The sequence below is a fragment of the Pogoniulus pusillus genome, chromosome 8, assembly GCF_015220805.1.
Source record: "Pogoniulus pusillus isolate bPogPus1 chromosome 8, bPogPus1.pri, whole genome shotgun sequence".
NCBI classification, from domain to species: domain Eukaryota; kingdom Metazoa; phylum Chordata; class Aves; order Piciformes; family Lybiidae; genus Pogoniulus; species Pogoniulus pusillus.
In genome coordinates this window covers 32,958,843-32,982,937 of record NC_087271.1, presented here as the reverse complement: position 1 = coordinate 32,982,937, position 24,095 = coordinate 32,958,843, and the positions used below count along the sequence as shown (strand labels likewise).

General features: G+C 41.2%; 1 protein-coding gene and 1 long non-coding RNA gene across 4 annotated transcripts; one reads left to right on the top strand and one right to left on the bottom strand.

Annotated features, from left to right (window-relative positions):
- Positions 1-902: 902 nt before the first annotated feature.
- CDC7 (cell division cycle 7) lies at positions 903-22,884 on the bottom strand. Of its 3 annotated transcripts, none has more exons than XM_064147984.1 (12): positions 22,783-22,884; positions 20,237-20,387; positions 15,840-15,926; positions 12,413-12,548; positions 11,735-11,828; positions 11,509-11,651; positions 9,263-9,512; positions 8,593-8,688; positions 7,845-8,023; positions 6,593-6,675; positions 3,096-3,245; positions 903-2,056 (listed from the first exon to the last, which is right to left on the bottom strand). In XM_064147984.1, exons 2-12 carry the CDS (start codon positions 20,328-20,330, stop codon positions 1,680-1,682), a joined length of 1,689 nt encoding a protein of 562 aa, XP_064004054.1. In that variant the 5' UTR covers positions 20,331-20,387; positions 22,783-22,884; the 3' UTR covers positions 903-1,679. The 3 variants fall into 3 exon arrangements, with proteins under 3 accessions (XP_064004054.1, XP_064004053.1, XP_064004056.1); XM_064147983.1 differs by lacking the exon at positions 22,783-22,884 and adding an exon at positions 22,656-22,755; XM_064147986.1 differs by lacking the exon at positions 22,783-22,884 and adding an exon at positions 22,656-22,755 and having other exon boundaries at positions 15,840-15,923.
- On the top strand, positions 9,795-21,912 carry LOC135177660 (uncharacterized). The gene is made up of 3 exons (XR_010303124.1): positions 9,795-9,943; positions 18,629-18,673; positions 20,139-21,912. It is a non-coding gene; the product is annotated as an uncharacterized LOC135177660 (long non-coding RNA).
- Positions 22,885-24,095: the final 1,211 nt, after the last annotated feature.

Here is a 24,095-nt window from a genome sequence, read left to right as displayed (position 1 = left end):
CTCAGTCTAGCATTATCAAGGGATTTAGAGTAACTTCTGCTGACCATAATGTAACTTACTTTGCACACTGAATGTGTGAGGTTAGAGGTTATTAATGTTGTTTTGCCTGTTTAGCACTGGACAACAGCTGGCTTGGACCTCTGTGATAAGACCTCCTTGGTATTCAAGACACTTCCACTATAACAGTAACATAAGCTCTCTGAAAGTGTTTTCTATCACTATGGAATTTATGCAGAGAACAAATATGCATAATTTCTTCTTGAACAGAAACATCCCACAGGACAGAAACATCTCACCTGACTAATTTTTATCAAAGCATCTCTAGAAAATCTGGCCTGGATCAGGAACAGTGTGGCCAGTAGGACAAGGGAGGTTATTATTCCCATGTACTCAGCACTGGTCAGGCCATACCTTGAGTACTGTGTCCAGTTCTGAGCTCCTCAATTCAAGAAAGATGTACTTGAATGTGTCCAGAGAAGGGCGACAAAGCTGGTGAGAGGCCTGGAACACAAACCCTATAAGGAGAGGCTGAGGGAGCTGAGGGTGTTTAGCCTGGAGAAGAGGAGGCTCAGGGGGGACCTCAGTGCTGTCTACAACTACCTGAAGGGAGGCTGTAGCCAAGTGGAGGTTGGTCTCTTCTGCCAGGCAACCAGCATAGAACAAGGGGACACAGTCTCAGGTTGTACCGGGGGAAGTCTAGGCTGGATGTTAGGAGGAAGTACTTGCCAGAGAGAGTGATTGGCATTGGAATGGGCTGCCCAGGGAGGTGGTGGAGTCACTGCCCCTGGAGGTGTTCAAGAAAAGCCTGGCTGAGGCACTTAGTGCCATGGTCTAGATGACTGTCTAGGGCTGCGTGCTAGGTTGGACTGGATGATCTTGGAGGTGTCTTCCAATGTGGTTGATTCTGTGATTCTATAAAGTCAAATCCTTTATTTAACAGATATTCTTTTTAAAAAATACCAGTTTTCGGAACAGAAACCAAACTTATGCATGTCCAGAATACATTTTGGAGGCAGCAGCTGTTTAAAACTGACAGTTACCCATGGCACTGAGGAAACACTAACTATACAAAATTAGTAACTGCATTTATTACTACTGCCTAAGTAGGAGACCAGACAAGAACAAAAATGTGCTTTTAAAACAGTTATGTTTTCCTTCTGATAGTATAACCTCCAGCACCTGGCCTCTCCTCTAGCAACACTCCCAAAGTAATACTTTTCTCTGAAAATAGCCTGAACAAAATTAACACACTTTGCTCCATTTTTGGAACAAAGCAGAGATATGCAAGTACGGGAAAAAGTCACTCAGGCACCTTCTTATTTCAGTCATAGCTCAAGGCAAATTTGTAAGTTTTAAGGGAGTGTCTTGAGAACTGAGCACAGTGCTTGTGAAGGTATTTTTCTTTGTAGTTTTTGATCAAAGTTAACTTTCTCAGTGAACAGGTATGCACAGCAGTAACCCCTCAGAAGTGTCTTAGGATAAGACTGTGTTAGAGATGTTTACATCTGCAAGCGCGTCTTAAACTGACATTTGCAGTCCAACTGTACAAGACAATATTTCAGTAGCTCTGTGCACAACGTGATGGTATTTCAATGAGTGTAAATGTTGAGGGTAACAAGGTAAAACTACCTCATTTCCACATAAAACATATAAAAGCACTAACAGAAAACAATGTCTCCTCAGGGTCTCATGTCTTTAAAAAAAGGATGCTGCAAAGCCTCTTTTGCAGTTATTCTTGTTGCAGGATTTAAGTCTAGTAGCTTATCAAGTAGGTCATATGCTTCATCAGGAACCTGATCCCATCCTTTCATGTCTGCTGCTTTCATTTCCAAAGCACCATCACCTTCCTGAACGCTCTTTAAGTGTTGAATTTGTTTTCCAAGTGTCTCAGGAGCACACAATTTGTCTGCTGCAGCTGGCAAAGTTGAGTCACTAACAGACTTGCTGGGCACTTCACCCTGGGATCTCTTACAGCTGCTATTTGTTCGTCTCAGCTTCTCACAGAGGGTTCTTAAGTTTTGTGCTGCAACAACTTGAGTACACAGAACTGATTTACCTAGGAAAAAAAACTTCACAGTAAGTGAAACTTATTAGACTTTCTAAGCAACTAGAACTTCTAACTTTGCTACAAACTCCCATGTCATGAAGTGTAACTAGCATCAAAAGCAAACAAAAAGAAGATAAAACCCCAAACATATAAAAAAATCCCAAATCCAACCTCCCAACACCTCCCAAACAGGTGTATCCTACAGCCCATATCCCAGCAAGTCAGAAGGGTAATAGTTTCAGGTCTGTTCAGAGCAAAGCTGTTGTGTTTGTTCATGAAGTCATGCACTGAGAGGTTGTCCCACACTCCGTGTGCCATCATTTTGCATTTCACTGTCATTTAAACAGAACTGAAGAAAATTAACTACCCTGATTTTTTTTACACCCATGTCTGGAGAATGAATGCTATCAGTTACACTTCTAAGAAGCAAGTGCTGCAGCATTTGGCCTGCAAACAATTAAGGGAATGGTTATTTTAGAGTTTTGTGTGTGTTGTGGTGGTTCTGTTTTCCAAATAAGCCATCTGTTGGGTTTTGGTTGTTTGTTTTTTGTTTGCTTGGGTTTTTCTTACTAGCCCTTTTTGAGGGAGGGGAAAATAAAAGGCAAAGTTTACATCATCTCAATATTAAGTCATATTAACTGAAGCCTCCAGGACAAATTTTGCAGGAATAGAAACACTGCCTCAAGAATTCTAATCAAATGCCAGCAGGAAACATTTAGTTGGCATATTTCACCTCAAGTGGCTCTGCCTTAGTGAAAGGCAGTAGAAGGGTTGCAAAACCTATGGCATGAAGTAGCCAATATACAAATTATAAAAGATAAATACAAAACTCTGTACATATAGACTAGTATTTTTGATGTTGGACATGCAAAAAAAGTGTGGTTTACTTCCAAAATTACTCCCAAACCTAATTATTTTTATACATATCTATTTTTATATATACACACACACACACATATATAAAATAATCATAGATTGTAAGTGATTGCACTCAGTAGCAGCCCAAACACACATTTCCCCCTTTCCCCTATAATTAAGGTTTGCATACCAAAAGTTTTAGCTGCCTGAATGGTTTCTCTGGATCCACGAACTGTCATTATTTGTGCCAGAGCAGTTAAATCATCGCTGGCTTTGTAAAATGGATACCGTCCACTGAGCAGAGAAAGGAATATGATTCCTGCAGACCACATGTCAATTGCTGCAATCAAAAGCAAACTTAGTAGTAACTAAACTCACACATTCACCACAAACAGAACTGCAGCTTTCTTTCTAATGAAATTAAGACCTGAGAAGTTTCTTTATGTTCTAAAGTACTTACTGACTTTGGCCATATAGACAATGCTTTAGCAAACACACTGGAAAGCACTATAATTAGAAGAAGAATAATTTCCTGCTTTGATACAGAGTGAGTGTTTAAGCTTTTCCATACAATTTTTCACAAGTAATAGAATCACAGAATCAGTCAGGGTTGGAAGGGGCCACAAGGATCATCTAGTTCCAACACCCCTGCCATGGGCAGGGACACCTTACCCTAGGTCAGCCTAGCCTTAACCACCTCTTCAGCCAACCCATTCCAGGCTCTCACCGCTCTCACGCTGAACAACTTCCTCCTCAAGTCCAGCCTGAACCTACCCATCTCCAGCTTTGCTCTATTCCCACTTGCTAAACTTAAAATGTATTAAAATAATGTTTGAGGTTGTTTTACCCAGAAAGGCGAGGGCAAAAATTATTGGCTACTTCTGATACTACTTATGTATAAAATCTTATATAAGGATCACAAAAATTAATTCACAAAGAAATATGGATCTGAATTTTTCCTGGGATTGAGGCTACTACACTTAGGTGGTACTAAAGAAAAAATTACCTTACTATGAACTTTGTTCCTCTAATATGAAATCACTTGACATGATAGACAGTTTAGAAGTTATTCATTTTCACTGCATTATGAAGAGTACAGAGAGTACTCAGGGGATAGGTGCCAAAGCATGATGGAAACTTTAATACTGGAAGTTATGAGAATACCTGTCTGCCATAATTTCTTGGCTCACTAAGGTGCACAGTTTGAGAGATGGCAAGGAAAGTGAAGGCGAAAGTTTGAAGGATTCTCAAAGTCCAAAGAGAAAAATTAACAGTTGGGAAATAAACCCCTAGTTATTCTCATCAAAAAAAAACAGCTAGCAGAATAGGCAGTAATTAATTTATACATTTTAGTTAGAAAAGCTATTAGCCCAGGACTTTGAAAGGAAAAAAAGTTATTAGGTTGACTTTAGTTGCAAAACTAGACTCAGTCCCTGCACCGTGAACCTGGGTCAGATGCACTAAATGAACTCTGGACAGCGTCAGCTGGATCCAGCTGGTCTCAGCACAGAGACCAGAACTAGTAATGCAACTGGCAAGAACACAAGATGATTAGAGCAGCCCCAGATGGAAGTGGACAAAGATTTGTTAGTTCAAATACAACATAACTCTTAAATATTAGTATTAGTGTACCAAATCCTTATTAGGACCTTTGTTGACATGCTACAGGAGTTTGGCACCACAGACTCAGTACTTTTAGTGTCTGTGCCACAGCCAGGAGTTTCCAGATTTACCCATATTTTTGATTACCCTGGTCTCCATTACCCTAGAGAACAGCATATATCCAAGATCTCTTAGGTATGTCTTCTTCCTGGCTGAATCCTGTCTAGACTGATTCAGAGATTGTCTAAACTTGTCCTGGATCTCTGAGTGTCTTCTAGGCCATAAAGCTGGTCATTACACAACAGGCACAGTGTAACTCCAAACAGGCTGCGGTATGCCATGAAATCCCAGTCATATCCACAGCACAGACATTAAGCTACACAGGGATAAGTGCATACACACTTTAAGTACTGAAAACTGACAACTTTTGTAAATAGAATCATAGAATCAACCAGGTTGGAAGAGACCTCCAAGATCATCCAGTCCAACCTAGCACCCAGCCCTATCCAATCAACTAGACCATGGCACTAAGTGCCTCATCCAGTCTTTTCTTGAAGACCCCCAGGGACAATGCCTCCACCACCTCCCTGGGCAGCCCATTCCAATGGGAAATCACTCTCTCTGTGAAGAACTTCTTCCTAATATCCAGCTTATACCTACCCTGGCACAACTTGAGACTGTGTCCACTTGTTCTATTGCTGGTTACCTGGGAGAAGAGGCCACCCCCCACCTCGCTACAATGCCCCTTCAGGTAGTCATAGACAGTAATAAGATCACCCCTGAGCCTCCTCCTCTCCATGATAAACAGGCCCAGCTCCCTCAACCTCTCAAGTAGCTCAACCCTGTTACATCTAATCCAGTTTTGGGTAAGTCAAAACCCCAGGTCATATGCCAAATGTTTAAAAAGCAACTTTGCTTTTCTTGGTCCTCCAGGTAAGCATCACCTCTGCCATCCTAATTGCACCAGTTAACCATCTACTCTGCTTTGCCCTGATATTTACCTGGACTACTGAAATTGATTACCTTGACAGTTTTTAATCCTGAGAAATTAAAAACTCAGTAAGAAAACATCATTGTATTTACAGATTAGCTACTGAAAGGACTAGCAGAGAGGAAAAAGTCTGATAAAAAGTATTATTGCTTTCTAAAGCGCATACACGATGATACCATTAACTATGCCTACTACAACAGCAAACTCTGTCTGACAGTCTGACTAGAGAAAGTCTGAAGTATGTCCTCCCCCAAAGATTTATTCAAGATTTTACTTAAGTAATCTAGTAAGCCCAGAAACTTGATAATACAGTTTTGGGTTTAAAACTTACTGCATATGGCACTGGCCCTCAAATGAACACAGACGTATTCAGGTTTCAAACACAGGAAGAATATTCCTAACTTGTTCTTACTCTGAATAATAAACTTAATTATTACAATTATAAGATTAAAATTACAATTATTACTATAACAAGAAGGATGTGGACGTGCTGGAGCATGTCCAGAGAATGGCCACAAGGATGATCAGAGGGCTGGAGCACCTCTCTTAGGAGGACAGACTGAAAGAGTTAGGGTTGCTCAGTCTGCAGAAGAGGAGGCTCTGAGGTGACCTAACTGTGGCCTTTAAGTATCTGAAGAGGGCCTATAAAAAGGCTGGGGATATGAAGGAGTGATAGGATTAGGGGAATGGAGCAAAGCTGGAGATGGGTAGGTTCGGGCTGGATGTGAGGAGGAAGTTCTTCAGCATGAGAGTGGTGAGAGGCTGGAATGGGTTACCCAGAGTGGTGGTTGAGGCCCCGTTGCTGGACGTGTTTAAGGCCAGGCTGGATGAGGCTGTGGACAGCCTGATCTAGGATAGGGTGTCCCTGCCCATGGCAGGGGGGTTGGAACTAAATGATCCTTGTGGTCCCTTCCAACCCTGACTGATTCTATGACTCTAATTAAAATCAGGAAGTGCTTGATAAATGTTACAAGGGATGGTACAACAAATTCCACGTGCAAACAAAACTCTTCCGTTAAAAAAAGACAACACAATATGCATAAATGAGAAGATTCAAGAGGTGAAAAAAGGCATTTCAGTCTGGGGTGCTGTACCTGTGGTCTGAGTGGGGCACTTTGTTAATACTTCTGGTGCTCTGAATCCAGGTGTTCCTGCCCTGGGGGCAACTTGCTGACACCTTGTGATGAGAGACAAATACATTCAAAATACAAAAGTTCTAATTATAATAATGCTTAACATTGTATTTAGAATGCAGGGACTGTAAAAAGCCTGACCCTGCCTTATTCAAGCTGTACAGAAGTCTGAAGCATCTTAGAATTATGTTGCATAAGACAGCATTATATTACCTATTATATTTCTATTACATTATCTACCATAATGGATTACTACAGAAATACTTAGTGCTTATTTCACTCACCATTACTTTTTTTTAGTCTCCTTTAACAGCTGCATCATTTTTATTAAAAGCTTATTTTCACTGAAAACTTTAAAGTGGAGGCTAACTAACCCAAGGCAAAAAGTGCACAAGATTCTTGAATGTGGATACTCTGGCTCTGTTCACAGCAAACTAAGGTTTTACTATTTCCGAGTGCTGACAGGTCACTACTTTTTGCTAGGTTAACTAAAAGATGTGACATCATCATTATTTTAAAAAACCTCAACTTTCCAAACTTTCTTGTGTGGCTTAAAGTGCCTTCTTCAGTCTGGCATACTCCTCATGTTCCCTACTTCTGAAATGAAGTTGCTATCAGCATATTCTGACACTCTGGAAAGACAAGGACACCACAGTTCCTGGACTATGCCTTGTAAGCAGCATTCTCTGCACTGATCTGTGTTTCTTAATGTGTGGATGAAAGGCTCACAACTGCAGAGGGATGGAGTTGAATTGAGATTCTCTAACCTGTTCATTATTTTAAAAAAACATATTTTAAATGAGCAAATACAAAACATTAATCATTCCTTATAATTTAACACCTCATGATTTTCAGGATCCACTGGCATAATTTAGGCCTGCTCAGTAACTACTAATCACAGACTGAGGTATTGTCTTCCTTAAGTGTAGTAATTAACCCAAGTGATTTTCTGCAATGCATGTAGGTAGATAATTAAATACAACAACAACAACAACAAAAAATTATTAACAGTGAATCTCTCTTGCTGCTGAACCAATTACTCCATGAACTCCATGAACCATTCTTATTTAACAAGTGCACACTCGGTGTTTTATGGGTTGCAGAGATCAAATGCCATCTTTCATCTATTAAATCAGCTGTCTAGTAAATCTAAGTTTCTGATCCTGCTTGACAGCATAGCTGACAATTTTACAACATTATCAAAGTGAATTACCTTGAAAGGCAAACACTGCAAACTTTATCTGTTGCATAACAGTCACAGATCAGGTTTAAGGAACAACCACTGGCAGCTTTCCTGGCTGTCCCATTACTCAGTGTTTTAGTAGAAATTATTTTCTTCTTTGTTAGTAATTTCCTCGATGAAACATCTATCATCTTGGAATGTTTTATGACCTGCAATGTAAGGTGACATATTTAAGAATCTTCCTTTACATAATAGATAGGCCAGTTCCTAATATACAAAGACAGAACAGGTGAACAGGGAAGAGAGCAAACCTTTTTAACAGTACCATATTATCTATAAAACAGACACTGAAGCTTTCTAAAGATCTTGATTTCTTCCCCTTCAGTTTCAGAAAACATTGTCCAGTTTACTAAAGAACAGTAATTTTGAAGCTACAAGTAGTTTTCTAGTTAGTATATGCTTCCAAGAATTTTTGTTCAACATATATCTTAGTTGCACAGATACATATGTAGGAAAAAAGACTAATCTAGCATGCAGACAAGGTCAGCTAGTTAGACAGCTACAGAACTAGAACTGTAAGAGCTTCCAAAGGAAAAAATCATGCAAAACAGAAATGAAAAATTCTGTGTGTCTTGCAGCAAAGACACACGTAATGATGTGCTGAAAAACATTTAATTCCACAGAATCCTGGACTAGTGTACAATCTTACAGAACAACCAGTTCTAGAGTTTTTCAAGGACGTAACAGATTGCTCTCACTGATGAGTCATGCTTCTTACTTTTGTACTTGAGTTCTGCTGGTAAGTGGAACTATATACATTGAAATTCCTCTCTCCAAAGACAGAGCGCTGGACAGAATGGTGCACAGAACCCTCCTGCAATACCAACAAAAAGGACACTAAGGATCCTACCTAACACAGTCAGCTGGGTACTGACAGTTTGCAAAAGAAAGTGTGAAGTGACATAAAACAAGAACAGCTGCATAGTAAGTCATTTTCAGGCATCAGTTTACTCTAGATGAAGAAAACACAGTCTAGACAGAACAGCAAACATGCTTGCAAAACGCATCACACCTCAGAAGTGCCCTGAGACAATCTGAATGTCATCTGTACTGCATTTGTTATGCAACTAAGTAACTAAATATAGATGAATAATTGTTGGCTTGAGGAGGAGTTCCATCGTGCAACACTTAAAACAAGCCTTAAGGCTAAGTAGTAACTTATGAGAAGAGTTTTATACAGATTTGGCATTATATTATATCTAACAGATAATGATGATGCCAAGAGGCTTACAAAAAACTAGCCACTAAGATAAAAGCTGTGATTCTCTGCATCACATTAGGACTCTGCAAGCCACACATGCACGCTTCTGCTCAGGTATTACATCTCCCCCTGTTGGATGAAGCAGGATACAAAACATGCAACAATATTAAGGAAAAAGACTGAGAACCTTTCCTTCTCTTCCTTCTTTGATCTGTATTTTTGAATGTGAGATGAACTTTTTATCAGCTGGTTTTGAGGCTGACTGTTGAGATATCTGTTTAGGTACCGTGACATTGACAGACACTCTGTTTCCCAAGGGTATGGTGGGATTATTTTGCAAGCAACTTCCCTGCTGGTCTTCTGAGTGGGCAGTTTTGAGAAGTTCGATTTTTGTATCAGGGGTTCCTTGTGCCAAGCCAAAATCTACCAAGGCATATCTGAAAGACACAAATTTAGAATCAGGAATTATAAAGTATCCATCATCAGTTCATTTTACTATTTATTGCTTATATTTTACTCAGTATGTTCCTTATCTGTACTGTTGTCAACCTCATAATCCTATTTTCCTCCTTCCCTTGTCCTGTCTTACCGCCCCCTCGATATTTTTACCCTCTATTTATCTTACTTCATAGCTTCTTGTCCCAAAATCTTTTCAAGTGCATCTTTCTTCCAATATTCCTATCTGCTCCTTTCTAATGTCCTTCTAATCCTATAGCTCCAAACCTTCAGCCAACAGGCAAGTACAAATGACTCGACCCTTGCAGGATTCCCACTGGTAGATGTCTGTCTTCACTGCTACATAAGTCAACAGTAACAACACTAAGAATTTTGCCAGACTTCAAGTGACACTACTTCAGTCTTCAAACAGGTAAGACTCCATTACTTCACACTTAGATCTGTCTTTTAAAGAGCTTCTTTTTTTCTTTCCCTGCAACCACTACAGACACACTTAAGTTGTTTCTGGGTTTGGAACAAACTCTCGACTCTGAGGTGTCTCCACACTCAGGTAGAGATTAAGGTCAAACGAATGCTGAAAGAGCAAAACATCAACATGAATTTGTTTTGACAGATTAAGAAAAAATAAATCAATCAGTACATCTCAAAATTGCTCATACCTATCAAATACCTCCAGGGATGGTGACTTCACTGCTTCCCTAGGCAGGAAACCAATCTAAACCTCCTCTGGTGTAACTTTAGGCCATTTCTTCTCATCCTATCACTTGTTACTTGGGAAAAGAGACCAGCACCCCCATTACTACAACCTTTCAGGTAGTTGTAGAGAACAATAAGCTTTCCCCTAAGCCTCCTTTTCTCCAACTAATCAACCCCAGTTCACTCAGCTGCTCCCCCTAAGATTTGTGATCTAAGCCCTTCACCAGCTTTGTTGACTCAATCCAGCAGCAAAATGGCTTTCTTGTACATACCACAATACTCACAGATACAGCTGTAGGACTTCTGGCACCGAAACTGTACCTTATTCTGTTTGTTCAGCTTTTCACTAAAAGCAGTGACTTGCTTTCTGAAGTCTTTAAACATTGTAACTTGAGGCAAAAATCCCAACCCTACCAGTCATAAACATTAATTCAATGTAAGATGAAAACAGCCCAAATCCATCTATTATCTGTATCAGTTTCACTCTATCCACAAGTAGAAGGTTTACAAGTACCAGTCTGTGTACAAGTCACTATTAGCTTTCCTATTAAAAAAACCAAACCAAAGCAAAAGTTACTTTATTATTCTCATTCTTTTTTTAAAAATAGAGTACTCAGTAGTAAAATCTTCAAATTTTTTCAGGTACTTATGACTCTATAAGGCAGATATTACAGTAAATATGGAAATAAAAATAGTTACTTCTCAAATCCCTAAGCAGTGAAAAGTTTTACAGATTAAAAAAACAATAATCTCTTTTAGCTTTATCATTTAAGCACATGTTGTATAGCTGGAGGGAAAAAAACCAAAAGCCTAATTGACTCTGTTCTGCCAGGGGCACACATCCCCAGATGAGATCACAATATGGTCACATGGACAGTGTGTACAGTATATACAGTTATATACAGAAATATACAAGGTAAAAGGTAATACAGAAACACAACTCCCCTCCCAGAAACCTGAGTCCCCAGGAGGGGCTCTCAACCACCCCTTGCACCTTCTCCCTGCCCCTCTCAACCATACCCCAGTCCTAAAGAAGAACAGAGGTTCAGCCAAGAGGTTAAGAAGCAAAGGTGAGTGGAAGGTGAGGTTAGGGAGATGCAGCTCAGTCAGAAGCCCAAGGCAGAGTGAGTGAAAATGGCAAGAGTGTTATCTAATGTTTTCCTTCCTTCTTCAGCAAGACTCTGAGGGGAGTAGACATCAACACTGTTTTCCTTTCACAGCCTATGATCTAGTTCTTCTCACTAAAACTTTCTAGCTTGCTTCAAACTAGCACAGACTTACTCTTTTAGCTGCCTGTTGTAGAGGAAGTTGCTGGGCTTGACGTCACGGTGAACAATACCGAAGTGATGAATGCGCCTCAATGCTTTAAACAGATTAAACATGTATTCCCTCACTTCTTCAAAAGAAAGGGAATTCAAAATGTCCTGAAAGATTATTTGGATACTGTTAATTATGTAACTGTTTTTCATTAAAAAGATGCATTACACATAGAAAGCCTGGGACTCACCAAGAAGGATTCGTGTTCCAGATATGGCATAACAATAACCACGTGGTCATTCTTCCTAAAGCAGTATTTAACTCCCATAACGTTATCTTGCCCCCTAGAAGAAAAGTTATGCCACTGAATAAAAAACAGAAGATGGATGTTCATTTTCTTTTATTTCCTCAAAACTTCAGCCAGGCTTTCTTTTATAATCTAATTTATATTTTGACAGCAGTCTAATCAGCAGGCAGTAGCTATGCTGTTGTCTCTCATTGCTATATTCCATTTAAGCACTGCAATTTGCAGTGAGGGCTCCAAAGATTATGTGCAGGGCCAAAATTTGTACTTACTGCTATAATTAAGTACAGGACCTGACCTTCACGATGCCACTACTCAGCACACTTTGGCAACAAGTATTCATTCCTGTATCTACATTTTCTGATGATTTATTTTTTTCTAGGCACTTCAGAACTGTTATTTTTTTCTTATCACCGGGATACAACACAAAACCTCTCAGATGGAAAATCCAATGCCATCCACAAACTGAGACTAGCAGAAAAGGGCATCTATTATTTGCTCTTGATAAAAAAGAATCCTTCTGCAGTAAAAACAAAAAAATGAGAGTCCCAAAACTTAAATAAACACAGAACAGTGAGGCAATGTTCAGCAGTTCAGTCACGACAATCATCTTTTTTTATGTACCCTGCTACTGTGAGGCACTGAAGTTCAGCAGCAATTCGCAGAGGGTGGCTCGTTGGAATCAAGTGTTTCAGAGCCATTTTTTCCTCGTATCCTGTTTGTAGTTGTGCTGTGGCCAAGTAAACAGAACTAAAAGTACCTGTAAGGAAGGGAGGAAAAACACTGTCTTCAGCATTTTTAATTAGGTCAATCCAGATTTATAGAAGTGATCTAACTGTTCACAATCCTGCAGCGTACTTGATACATCAAAAGCATCCTCTAGTAGAGAAAAATGCAGTTCCTTTTTTCTACTACTGAATTCAGTCAGCTTGTATACAAGTTTTTTTATGTCAGTAAAAATGCAAATGTAACTCTGTCTAACTTGCCTGGGACACAGAGCTCTTTGAATGTAAATTTCCTATCTTTGATTTGCTTTCTTGTTTAGGTGGCTTACTTTCATCTGACATCTAACTCTTCTCTCCCTATGATGTAAGTGGGCTATATAATGCTAACCTGGAAAGCACTGCCTTTACTATTCAATGCTAACCTGGAAAGCACTGCCTTTACTATTCATTGCTAACCTGGAAAGCACTGCCTTTACTATTCATTGCTAACCTGGAAAGCACTGCCTTTACTATTCAATGCTAACCTGGAAAGCACTGCCTTTACTATTCATTGCTAACCTGGAAAGCACTGCCTTTACTATTCATTGCTAACCTGGAAAGCACTGCCTTTACTATTCATTGCTAACCTGGAAAGCACTGCCTTTACTATTCACTGCTAACCTGGAAAGCACTGCCTTTACTATTCATTGCTAACCTGGAAAGCACTGCCTTTACTATTCATTGCTAACCTGGAAAGCACTGCCTTTACTATTCAATGCTAACCTGGAAAGCACTGCCTTTACTATTCATTGCTAACCTGGAAAGCACTGCCTTTACTATTCATTTCTAACCTGGAAAGCACTGCCTTTACTATTCATTGCTAACCTGGAAAGCACTGCCTTTACTATTCACTGCTAACCTGGAAAGCACTGCCTTTACTATTCAATGCTAACCTGGAAAGCACTGCCTTTACTATTCATTGCTAACCTGGAAAGCACTGCCTTTACTATTCATTTCTAACCTGGAAAGCACTGCCTTTACTATTCATTGCTAACCTGGAAAGCACTGCCTTTACTATTCACTGCTAACCTGGAAAGCACTGCCTTTACTATTCATTGCTAACCTGGAAAGCACTGCCTTTACTATTCACTGCTAACCTGGAAAGCACTGCCTTTACTATTCACTGCTAACCTGGAAAGCATTGCCTTTACTATTCAATGCTAACCTGGAAAGCACTGCCTTTACTATTCAAAGCTAACCTGGAAAGCACTGCCTTTACTATTCAAAGCACTTCTGAAATGGCTACATTTTTCTTAATTCTGTTCTCCTATCTATAAGTTAAGACTTATCACATGATGTGTAACTTTACTATTTGTATGCCCTGAGCATTACTGCATAGACAGATTGGGACAGAGTCATTTGAGAAAGGGAGTATTCAGGCCGTACAATAAACTTCCCTAGCCATTTAGTTTTAATGGTAACCTGGCAGGTAAATGAACACACAAGCTGAATCATTCTTCCATATGAATAAACAATATAAATTACTTTTGACTACATTTTAAGTGTCATGTTTGCACCATGTTAGTTCGAGTTTGGGTGTACATATCTCAAAATAACAGCAGAAACACTAAATATTTCTTGCCATGAGTAAAAACCAGCAGAACTGAGTACAGCAACAAGAGTTGCCATGTTGACCAAAGACATTGGTTTTGGTGGTGAGAACTGCTAAAATGAGAATGACTCCAGAGTGGATGCCTAAGTTGAAGTTTGTTTTCTCATAACGCTGCAGAACTCCAAGTGGTATTATCTAAAAGCACTGTTTGCTCTCAAGAGCAAAATCCGGGCACTATTCAAGATAGGAAAGTCTGTGAATGTATCCAGGGAAGAGGAACAATGCTGATGAAAGGGCTAGAATCGAAGTCCCACGATGAGTGGTTAAGAACTTTGGCTTTGTCTAGTTTTGAGAAAAAGAGGGTGAGGTGTAGCCTCATTGCTCTCCAGAGCTTCCCAAGTAGAGGGGGGGAGAGAGAGAGAGAGAGAGAGAGGTGTTGATCTCTGCAGAATCCAGTGACAGGGCACGTAGGAACAGTCAAAGCTACTCCAGGGGAGATTCAGACTGGATGTTAGAAGGCATTTTTTTAATCAAGTGGTGGTCAAACACTGGAACAGGCTTCTTAGAGAGGCAGTCAATGCCCCAAGCCTGTCAGTGTGTAAGAGGCATTTGGACAATTACATTAAGAACATGCTTAAAGTTTTGGTCAGGCAATTGAACTCGATGACTGTTGTGGATTCCTTACAACTGAACCTATTTTTTTGAAATATTGTATTGCTGTGGTGAATGGATATGGGGGAGAGAAAAACTTCCAAACAACCAACTAACTTTTAGCCAACACAGGTTGGTTAGTGGTCAACACAGGTTTGACTGTCATCAAACAATCCAGCTTCTCAGCAGCATCTTTGTGTAAAACTGCAAAGTACCACAAAGCATTTCAGAGGTAAGTGCATATGTGGCTATAGTAGAACAAGGGAGGTTATTCTTCCCCTGTACTCAACACTGCTCAGGCCACACCTTGAGTCCTGTGTCGAGTTCTGGGCTCCTCAATTCAAGAGAGATGTTGAGGTGATGGAATGTGTATAAAGAGAAGGGCAACAAGGCTGGTCAGAGGCCTGGAACACAGCCCTGTGAGGACAGACTGAGGGAGCTGGGATTGTTTAGCCTGAAGAAGAGAAGGCTCAGGGACTTCTCAGGGGTGACCTCATTGCTGTCTACAACTACCTGAAGGGAGGATATAGCCAGGTGGGGGTTGCTAGGCAACCAGCAACAGAACGAGGGGACACAGTCTCAAGTTCTGTCAGGGGAGGCATAGGCTGGATGTTACTAGGAAATTGTTGCCAGAGAGAGTGATTTGCATTGGAATGGGCTGCCCAGGGAGGTGGTGGAGTCGCCATCCCTGAAGGTGTTGAAAAAATGCCTGGCTGAGGCACCTAGTGCCATGGTCTAGTTGACTGGATAGGGCTGGGTGCTAGTTTGGCCTGGATGATCTTGGAGGTCTCTTCCAACCTGGTTGATTCTATTCTGTTCTGTGAATGGAATGTTAATACTTATTCATCTGAATCTATCTCAGACATCTTTAGTTGTTGAATTTGGAATGCTGGGGATTTGGAAGGCTTTCATACAACAGAATTTCAAGAAAATATCTTTTAAATTAACACACTTATATGCTCAGCCACATATTACAATTCTTAAGAGACCAAGTAAACCAAAAAGTCATTCAGCTTTAATTGCATATATTGGAATCTTAGATTTATAAAAGCTAAGTTATAAGCAACATAAATAAAACATTTACCTTCTCCAATTTTTTCCTTAATTTTGAACACATTTACAAGCTGTGGCACTGCTTCATAAAGTCTTTCAATATCTTTTTTCATTCCTGCTGTGGAAAGAATGGGGAAGGTAAGTTAGGAATTTTATTTATTGCCTTGGGATCTGATCTGTATTTGAGATCACAAATCACTCTTTACTTCATAGGACTGCAGATTCACATAAACAGGGGGAAAACAGCAGTCAGGTATCTATTCTTGCTGCCATTACAATCTACAGGTTTGATGTCATTGTTCTTCTCATACTCCCTTGTAAGTGCAGCATTTAATTTTAATTTCTTTTACTGATCCACTCCCTCACAGAGAGAGCAAAAGACTTCTTACTAAATCATCAGATTATAACTCACTGATAAATACTCTCACGAGATTTGCAGTGTCAATCTCACAGAAGACAAAACTGTAACAGTTGTTTCTGTGGGCATAGAATTACACCCGTAAGGTGTAAATCAAAAAACGCAGGAAAAGAATTTATTTATTTAAGATCAATCATGCAATCTGTCACACCGTCACTGAAACCAGGAAAACACCACCAAAAGTTTGCTCTGCCTTTAAATTGCTGCACTTTGTGCTGCGGTCACTAGATGGCAGGACAGGGATGTTGTACTGCAGCAGCTTAAAAACTATGTAGCTTTTCATCCAGCTCATGAATCCTCGTAGTTTTAAGTGTTCTCTACATCCTGCATAAGGACTCACTTCTTTTGAAGGTATAAAGTATGCAGAGGCCGTGATTAATTTCTGTAACACCCTGTAAATATCTGTAAAGAACTAAGCATAAACTGGTATTTGGAAAGTCAGTCAAACTAAAGAGAAAATGCATATGCATTTTTTCATTCTAAAACCAAACCAATCCTAAATATAGACATTGCATTCTCCACATAAAAATGTTCTGTTCTGTTCTACACCAGGACAGTAAGTCAACAGTCAAAATATCACTGATATGCTAAAAGCAAAGCATCTCAAATCTTCTATGGTAGCTCACTTTATACAGCAACAAAGTCTGAAGTTTGCCTAAAGAACCCTTTATTTCTGATAAAAGCCAAAAAAACTTAGTTGACAAATCAAGTTATTATTATTTTTCTATTGTAGGTTTTTTTTCTTTCAAAAATTTATCAAAACCAACCTACTAAAAATAGTTGTCAGAACTGAAGCCCACAGCCTTCTTACTATTCATTTACTTTGTTTTTTTCTTTGTTCCCTCTGCTTCTCCAATTTGTTTTGTGTTAAGTCAATTCAGTGCAGGGAAAGAGGGCCCTCATTGCTGTCTACAACTACCTGAAGGGAGGCTGTAGCCAGGTGGGGGTTGGTCTCTTCTGACAGGCAACCAGCAACAGAAGAAGGGGACAGAGTCTCAAGTTGTGCCAGAGGAAGTACAGACTGGATGATGTTAGGATGAAGCTGTTGCCAGAGGGAGTGATTGGCATTGGAATGGGCTGCCCAGGGAGGTGGTGGAGTCACCGTCCATGGAGGTGTTCAAGAAAAAAGCCCACAGCCTTCTTACTACTCATTTACTTCGTTTTTTTCTTTAAGTTGTTCCCTCTGCTTCTCCAATTTGTTTTGTATTCAGTCAATTCAGAGCTGGGAAGTTAATTTCAGCAATGAAAAAGACCCTCTACACTGGACATTAAACTATTAGCATTCATTTGAGATACATTTGATCAACAAACACAAGTAAAAGGTTAATCAGTTCTGCTAGGAAGCACATCTTAAAAACCTGAAGATGTCCCTAGGTAAAAATGACCAGACTTGTGCTAACAGTCAAGGTGTATCTAATAATGCCTGAAGGAGAACTGGTCAGCTGTACAGTTATTTTGGTTAGGGTCCAAATATTAGAGCCAGATTAAGTTGAACTCATTGAAAAGCAGGCAACTGAAGGTTTGAGGTATTTCTTCATGCTCCTGTAAGTGCAGTAAAAAATTATGTTGAAAAGAACACTAAAAATGTGACATGTTACTGCACACACCTTGTTTTTGTATTTATAGTATTCACACTGGCCATGTACTCAGAACCTGATTAAGAAATTTATCTATTACTGCCTAATTCCTGTTGTCTTGTCACTAGAAGAGGTCATTGATAAAAAAGCTTTATCAAAGTGGTATTTCCAGTTAGCTTGCACAGCAATTGCAACATTTTTTTTCCACACAAATGCTTATGCATAAGGTAAATTAAAGATATTCAAGAAAGCTTTCTGAACTCTTTAAAGACTTGAAGAAGTTAAAGATGATATTTATACCATGTTCCATTTTCACCAGGAATACTCAAAAGATGTTAAGAGATTAAACCACCTAACAGACCAAGAAAGAACACTAAAATGCTACTGCATCACTCAAAGCCATAGGCCTTTTCCCTCAGGCAGATAATCCTGTTATGGGTTCTGAAACATCCTGCACAAACTTCATCCCAAGAAGTCAGTAGCCACAGGACAGAGAGAAATATGTTTTCTAACAGACTTTGTTAGAGCATTGATTAGAACTACTTTGCTATCCAACCTGCTCCAAATAAAGCAATATACAATTTTATTCCAGCACTTGTATTTTAGTCTAACTTCTGGTGAGAGATGCTTAAGCTTTAGTTTTTACTAAAAGGAAGTATACTGACAGTAACTTACGACATAAAATTTGCACTGGATTTTTTTTTCCAGTAAAACTGCTTGGTTAGAAAATAATTTCACTGGCAAAAAACCAGAACTCTTAACAAGGACTCGACAGGCACATTTTTTAAGTCTTTAGAAACTAGCAGATTTCTGCTTTCCTTACAGAACTGGGTTCGGGATTGCTTCGGCCACCAGTCCAACAGTCCTAAGGTAGGTACTAACAATCATGAAATGTTCTGTCAATAACTGCTGCAGAACCTGCCAAATACTGTTTTGTCTAAATCATGTTCTTGCCTGGAAAAAGTTCAGTGCTCTAACAGCAATGGCTGGGTGACACAGTCTGCAGATTCTAGGCCCCAGTGCTTCCCCAAACACTAAGAGCCTTACGTGACTCAGCAGAGCTTTTCATATGGAAGATCCCACTAAGTGCTAGAAACAGTGACTGCCATTGTTAATAGCAATATAAACATAATGTGTTCTCTTCTGGGGACCTGAATCCCCACTTGAGTAGAGAGGACATGCTTTGTACCATCAATGTACAATATTGACAATAACCAGTGTTTTCTGTGAGCAGATTTAAAAGTCATTACATCCTAGAATGAAAAGCATTTGCAAAGTTTGACAATTAAATACTATTACAGGATCACAGGATATTAGGGGTTGGAAGGGACCCAAAGAGATCATTGAGTTCAACCCCCCCTGTCAGAGCAGCACCACACAATTTAGCACGGATCACAGAGGAATGCATTCAGACAGGTCTTGAAAAGTTTCCAGAGAAGAAGACACAACCTCTCTGGGGAGCCTGTTCCAGTGGTCTGTGACTCTTACAGTAAAGAAGTTGCCCCCTTGTCTTGAGGTGGAACCTCTTGTGCCACAGCTTACACCCATTGCTCCTTGTCCTACCACAGGGAGCAAGTGAGCAGAGCCTGTCCCCCCACTCCTGACCAGCTCTCAGATGTTTATAAACATTTATTAAATCCTCTCTCAGTCTTCTCCAGACTAAAAAGTCCCAGGTTCCTCAGGTTCTCCTCATAAGCCATGCCCTCCAGTCCCCTACTCATCCTCATATCCGTCTGCTGGACCCTCTCCAGCAGATCCCTGTGCCTCTTAAACTGGGGAGCCTAAAACTGAATGCAGTATTCAAGATGAGGTCTCACCAGCATCAAGTTATGAAATTCTGGACATGGATGTGCTGGACACTGAAAAAGGACTATTTGTAGTAAAACCATTTACCATTATATATACACCTATATAAAAAGGTGGCTGACCATTCACAATTACTGAGCACAGGGACTGTACAAAGAGATACAAAACCCAGCATCACAATCCCTACTGGAACATGTTTATAGTTCAGCTTACCTGGTAAGGGCAAGAATAATGTGTTTATGCACAGAGACACATCTAAAAATATTTAAGGGTAAGGCTGGCAATTATATGTTAAAAGGCAAAAGATTATTTTTGTGTGCTTGTCTGGTCACAAAATTTTATACCCAAAGCCTGCCTTTTTTGAATTCTGGTAAGCCCTTACAATAACATATTATGGAATAAATAGTAGGGTTAGTGAATTGTGACAAATCATTGCTGATGAGGTTCAGTAACACACAAGGTGCTGGAATCAACTTAAAATCAAAAGCCACTTCAAATGTTTTCATTTCATTAATTCTTTATACAACAGGATCATATACAGACAGGCTTATAAAGGATGCTGAAACTTCCCGAAGCAGCAGCACATCAGGAACAAAACATGTCAGCAAGCCTTGCTTTGGCACCTACCTGAAAGCTTGCAGTTCTGCTCAGGCTTCGCATGGAAGTCTTCGGCCTGATGAGGGTGCTGTTCATCACAGGGAGACTTCAACGCTGTCTCCATCACAAAACGAACCCAAAGTGAAAAAAATCCAAGTCTTTGAGGACCACTTCTGGACACCTGTGGAGGTAAGCATATTTGATACGACACTTGCTGGCACTGCACTTAGTTCCTCATTGTGAGATGAGATTTAAGGAGCCTGAGGATTTCCTCATCTCAGGAAATAAAACTTAACCATAAACCCACTCTGTAACAGCTAAAAAAGGGGGAAGGGAAAGAAGATTAATGCATAAACTTAGACACAAGTGATTCCTTTCATCTCTTGTGTCTTTCCTCATTCATGTTAAAGCATTATTTTTTCCCCTGAAGTTTGCTTTGAAAGGCAAGGAACTGATGCACACATAAATAGCCATGCTGCAGACTGCAACAGCCATACAAAGGCAGAAAGCTTGAAAGAAACTCTCATGGAAAAATAGTATCTTCTCAATATGAGGGATTTCTCTCTTCTAGATCAAGGCATAGTTATTAGTTGCCCTCCCCCAATAACAAGAAATAGCACATGCTTCTTTTGAAATGCTTCCTCCTACATCTTGAAAACACTGTAAATACAGCAGTCAATTAGTCAAAGTGTACTAACATTGTACAATTAAAAAAACCCTGAGAAACACACTTCATGAGGAAAAGAAAGGCAGAGCCCCACAGCAGGATAGGTGATGATAAGTGAGTCAGGGAGTGCCACCTCTTACCACCCCAACGCTGGTTCCAAAGACCTTCCCTGCTTGTAATTTTGCCAAGTGTTCAAATTTCTGGCTGAACTTTTGCACACAGGAGAAATACATTCTGAAAAACTTCAAATGAAAGGATTCATCTAGTTTAGCTGTGGAGGTAGAAATACGTATTTCCTCCTTAAAGAGTTCGAGCTACCTTTAGTCTGTCATCCTTGTGTAACAGCACAGGGACGGGCAATAGCCTCTTGTTTTAAGGGAGCTTTGCTGTAGAGTGGGACTAGGAAACTAATGCGATGAAATCAGAGATGCTTCTAGTTTCTAACAGGTTAGACACTCCCTCTGCTAGTGCGGAGTAGGCAGATAAGCCTGCTCCAAACTTGAAACAACACAGCCTCATCAGCAGTATAAGGAATAGCTTATTTAGTACAGTCAACCTCTGCCATTGCTTACCACGGCTTACTTGCTCCAATGCAGCCCCATGCTAGCCTAAGCTCTACCGCTCAAGGCTGGCCACAAACACCTTGTTCAGAAAAAGGAAACAACTGTTTCTTTTCTGCCTGCAAACCACCACGGCTACATTTCACCGCGTCTTGGCCTTGAGAAGGGTGAAAGGGACTCAGTATCTCAAGATGTCATTTCCATTGATTTCTGTTCAAAATTACTACCTGCAGAACCAAAACTCCCAAACATCTATCTAAAAATGGTTTACTAACTTAGAATCGGATTTAACAGCCCTGGAACATCAAAGAAAGGTTGACTCAGATGTTTAGCTCTTACCTTAAAAAACCACTCAAGCCACCACTCTAGTTAAAAAATTAAGAAGGAGAAAAAGATGATCGTTTCGGCTCAACTAAATTTCTTGTAATAAGATCACATCTCCAACTTGAAAAAAAAATTAATCTCTGGATTACCAAAATAAAAAAAGTGAGATTCGAAGAGCCCACATAACTTTGTAGTCTTCCGAGTCAGCTATCTGAACTTTGCACACAGAAATTAGGGATGCTACTGCTGAATCCCTGACTAAAAGCGACTGCTAACAGGGACTTAAGTCTGCTGCCACTAAAATGCAAAGGTCTAAGTGGGATCTGGCAAGTCGGCATCCCTGAAGAAAAGCTTAGCAAGCCAAAAGAGTTGCTATTAATATCTCTACTTTGCCACTTAAGAAAAGCAAACGTTGTGGCTGGGTTTAAGTTTTGCAAGAAGTTGATGTTTTCTACGACTACACAACAAATGCATCTATTACGAGACAAGAAAGAGAAGTTACACATCCCCAACTCCCGTTGCGCTGCCAGCCACACGGAAAACATTTGGAGCGGGTCACAGCAGGTTGACTTTAGAGGACAGTCCCTGACAGCAAGACTCCCGGTCAAGCGCACGTCCCCGGCTACATAAGAACTGCAGCCCGAGAGGCCCCACACCGAACGGCAGAAGCGGAGGCAGCGAGATGCGAACGGTTACAGCGAGTGGCGGGGCAGCCGCGCGGTTTGCCGGCGGCCGTGGAGCGGAGTGGGGTGAAGCAACGCTTCAGCTCCCCGCGAGAAGCCGTCCCTCGGCACTTCTCCGCCGGGCCAGGCGCCCACTCCGATCGGCCCCACGGGGACCGCGGCGTCGGGGATCAGCCAGGCCTGAAGCGCGCAGGCCGCGCCGGGTCGGGTCTTACCCTCGCCCCCACGGGGGGCCCGCGCAAGACCGACGCTGGCGGGTCGCCGCCGCAGCCCGTCGGCGGGAGGGGTCGCGATGCGGGCAGAACCGGAGGGCAGAACCGGAGGGCAGAACCGGGCACTCACGCGAAGCGCGGGCTGCCCTGGCGCCGGAGCTTTTCCTGCTGCCGCCTTTTGCCGACCGCGCCGCGGAAGCCGCGGCCCGGGCCAATGGGACAGCCGGTCGGAGCAAGCCGCTTTGCTACTGGCCGGCAGGCAGGAAGAGGTCCGCCCAGGGAGGCGCTGGGCGGTGCGGCGGGCTCGGGTGCGGGCTGGCGCAGGCAGGGAGCGTGGCTCTGGGCCTGTGGACGTGGGGCAGCGGCGCGGGTGCGCAGCCCATCCGCTGGCGGGGCCGCGGGGAGGTCAGGCTGGGGCACGGCTGCAGCTCCGTTGCCTCGCACAGCCGTGCTCCGACGGAGGGCGGGTAGCGCTGCCCGGCTCCTCCCGTTCGCCGCCGCTGCCTGGACTCGTTTCGAAGGTGGTGTGGCGGGGACTGAGCGATCGTCGTTCAGCCGGGGCTGATCGCTCTCCATCGTGTCCGCAGAGAGGTCGGGCATACCTCTGCGGGAGGACGGGTGGTGGGACGGAACGTAAGCGTGTTTTGTGACTCGGAGCGATTGAGTCCTGGACTGTTTCATATACTTGTGCTCTGTGCAAAAATATTCGGCCCCCGTTTTCATTTTTATGTGTGGTTATTGCAACACAGTTAGAGTCTCTGCGTAAGACCTTGTCTCTTTAGCCTGGCTATAAACTCGGTTAAGTAGGCGAGAGGTAGGAAAAGTTTCTCCGTTTACCCCAGTGTTAACGGAGAACGTAGCTTGGCCTGCAGCTTTGTCTTTTTACCCAATTACATCACAAAAAAGGACTGCCCAGAATGCGAAATCAAAAGGGACAGGTTTTGAGCCTGGTCTGCGCTGCAGCCGTGGATTTAGCAACGAGCAGGACTAGAAAACGAGACCTATCGATTGGAATTACGCTTTGCTGTTACTTAAAGTGCTTGGGGGTTTTACCAAGGTGAATGTGGTTGCCGGTTTGTAAATAATAGAAGTTAGCACTTTCTGTCTTTTATTGATTTAAGGTTCTTTTCTTTTCTTTTCTTTTCTTTTCTTTTCTTTTCTTTTCTTTTCTTTTCTTTTCTTTTCTTTTCTTTTCTTTTCTTTTCTTTTCTTTTCTTTTCTTTTCTTTTCTTTTCTTTTCTTTTCTTTTCTTTTCTTTTCTTTTCTTTTCTTTTCTTTTCTTTTCTTTTCTTTTCTTTAATAGTGTTGCTCTTGTTAGACTAGGCTCTCCTGCATTGGACTTGGTGATCTATGAGGTCTCTTCCAACCTTAGTGATACTGTGATAATGCATAGATCTCATTCGTAAGGATAATTCTATTCATTGGACCATAGAATGGTAGGGG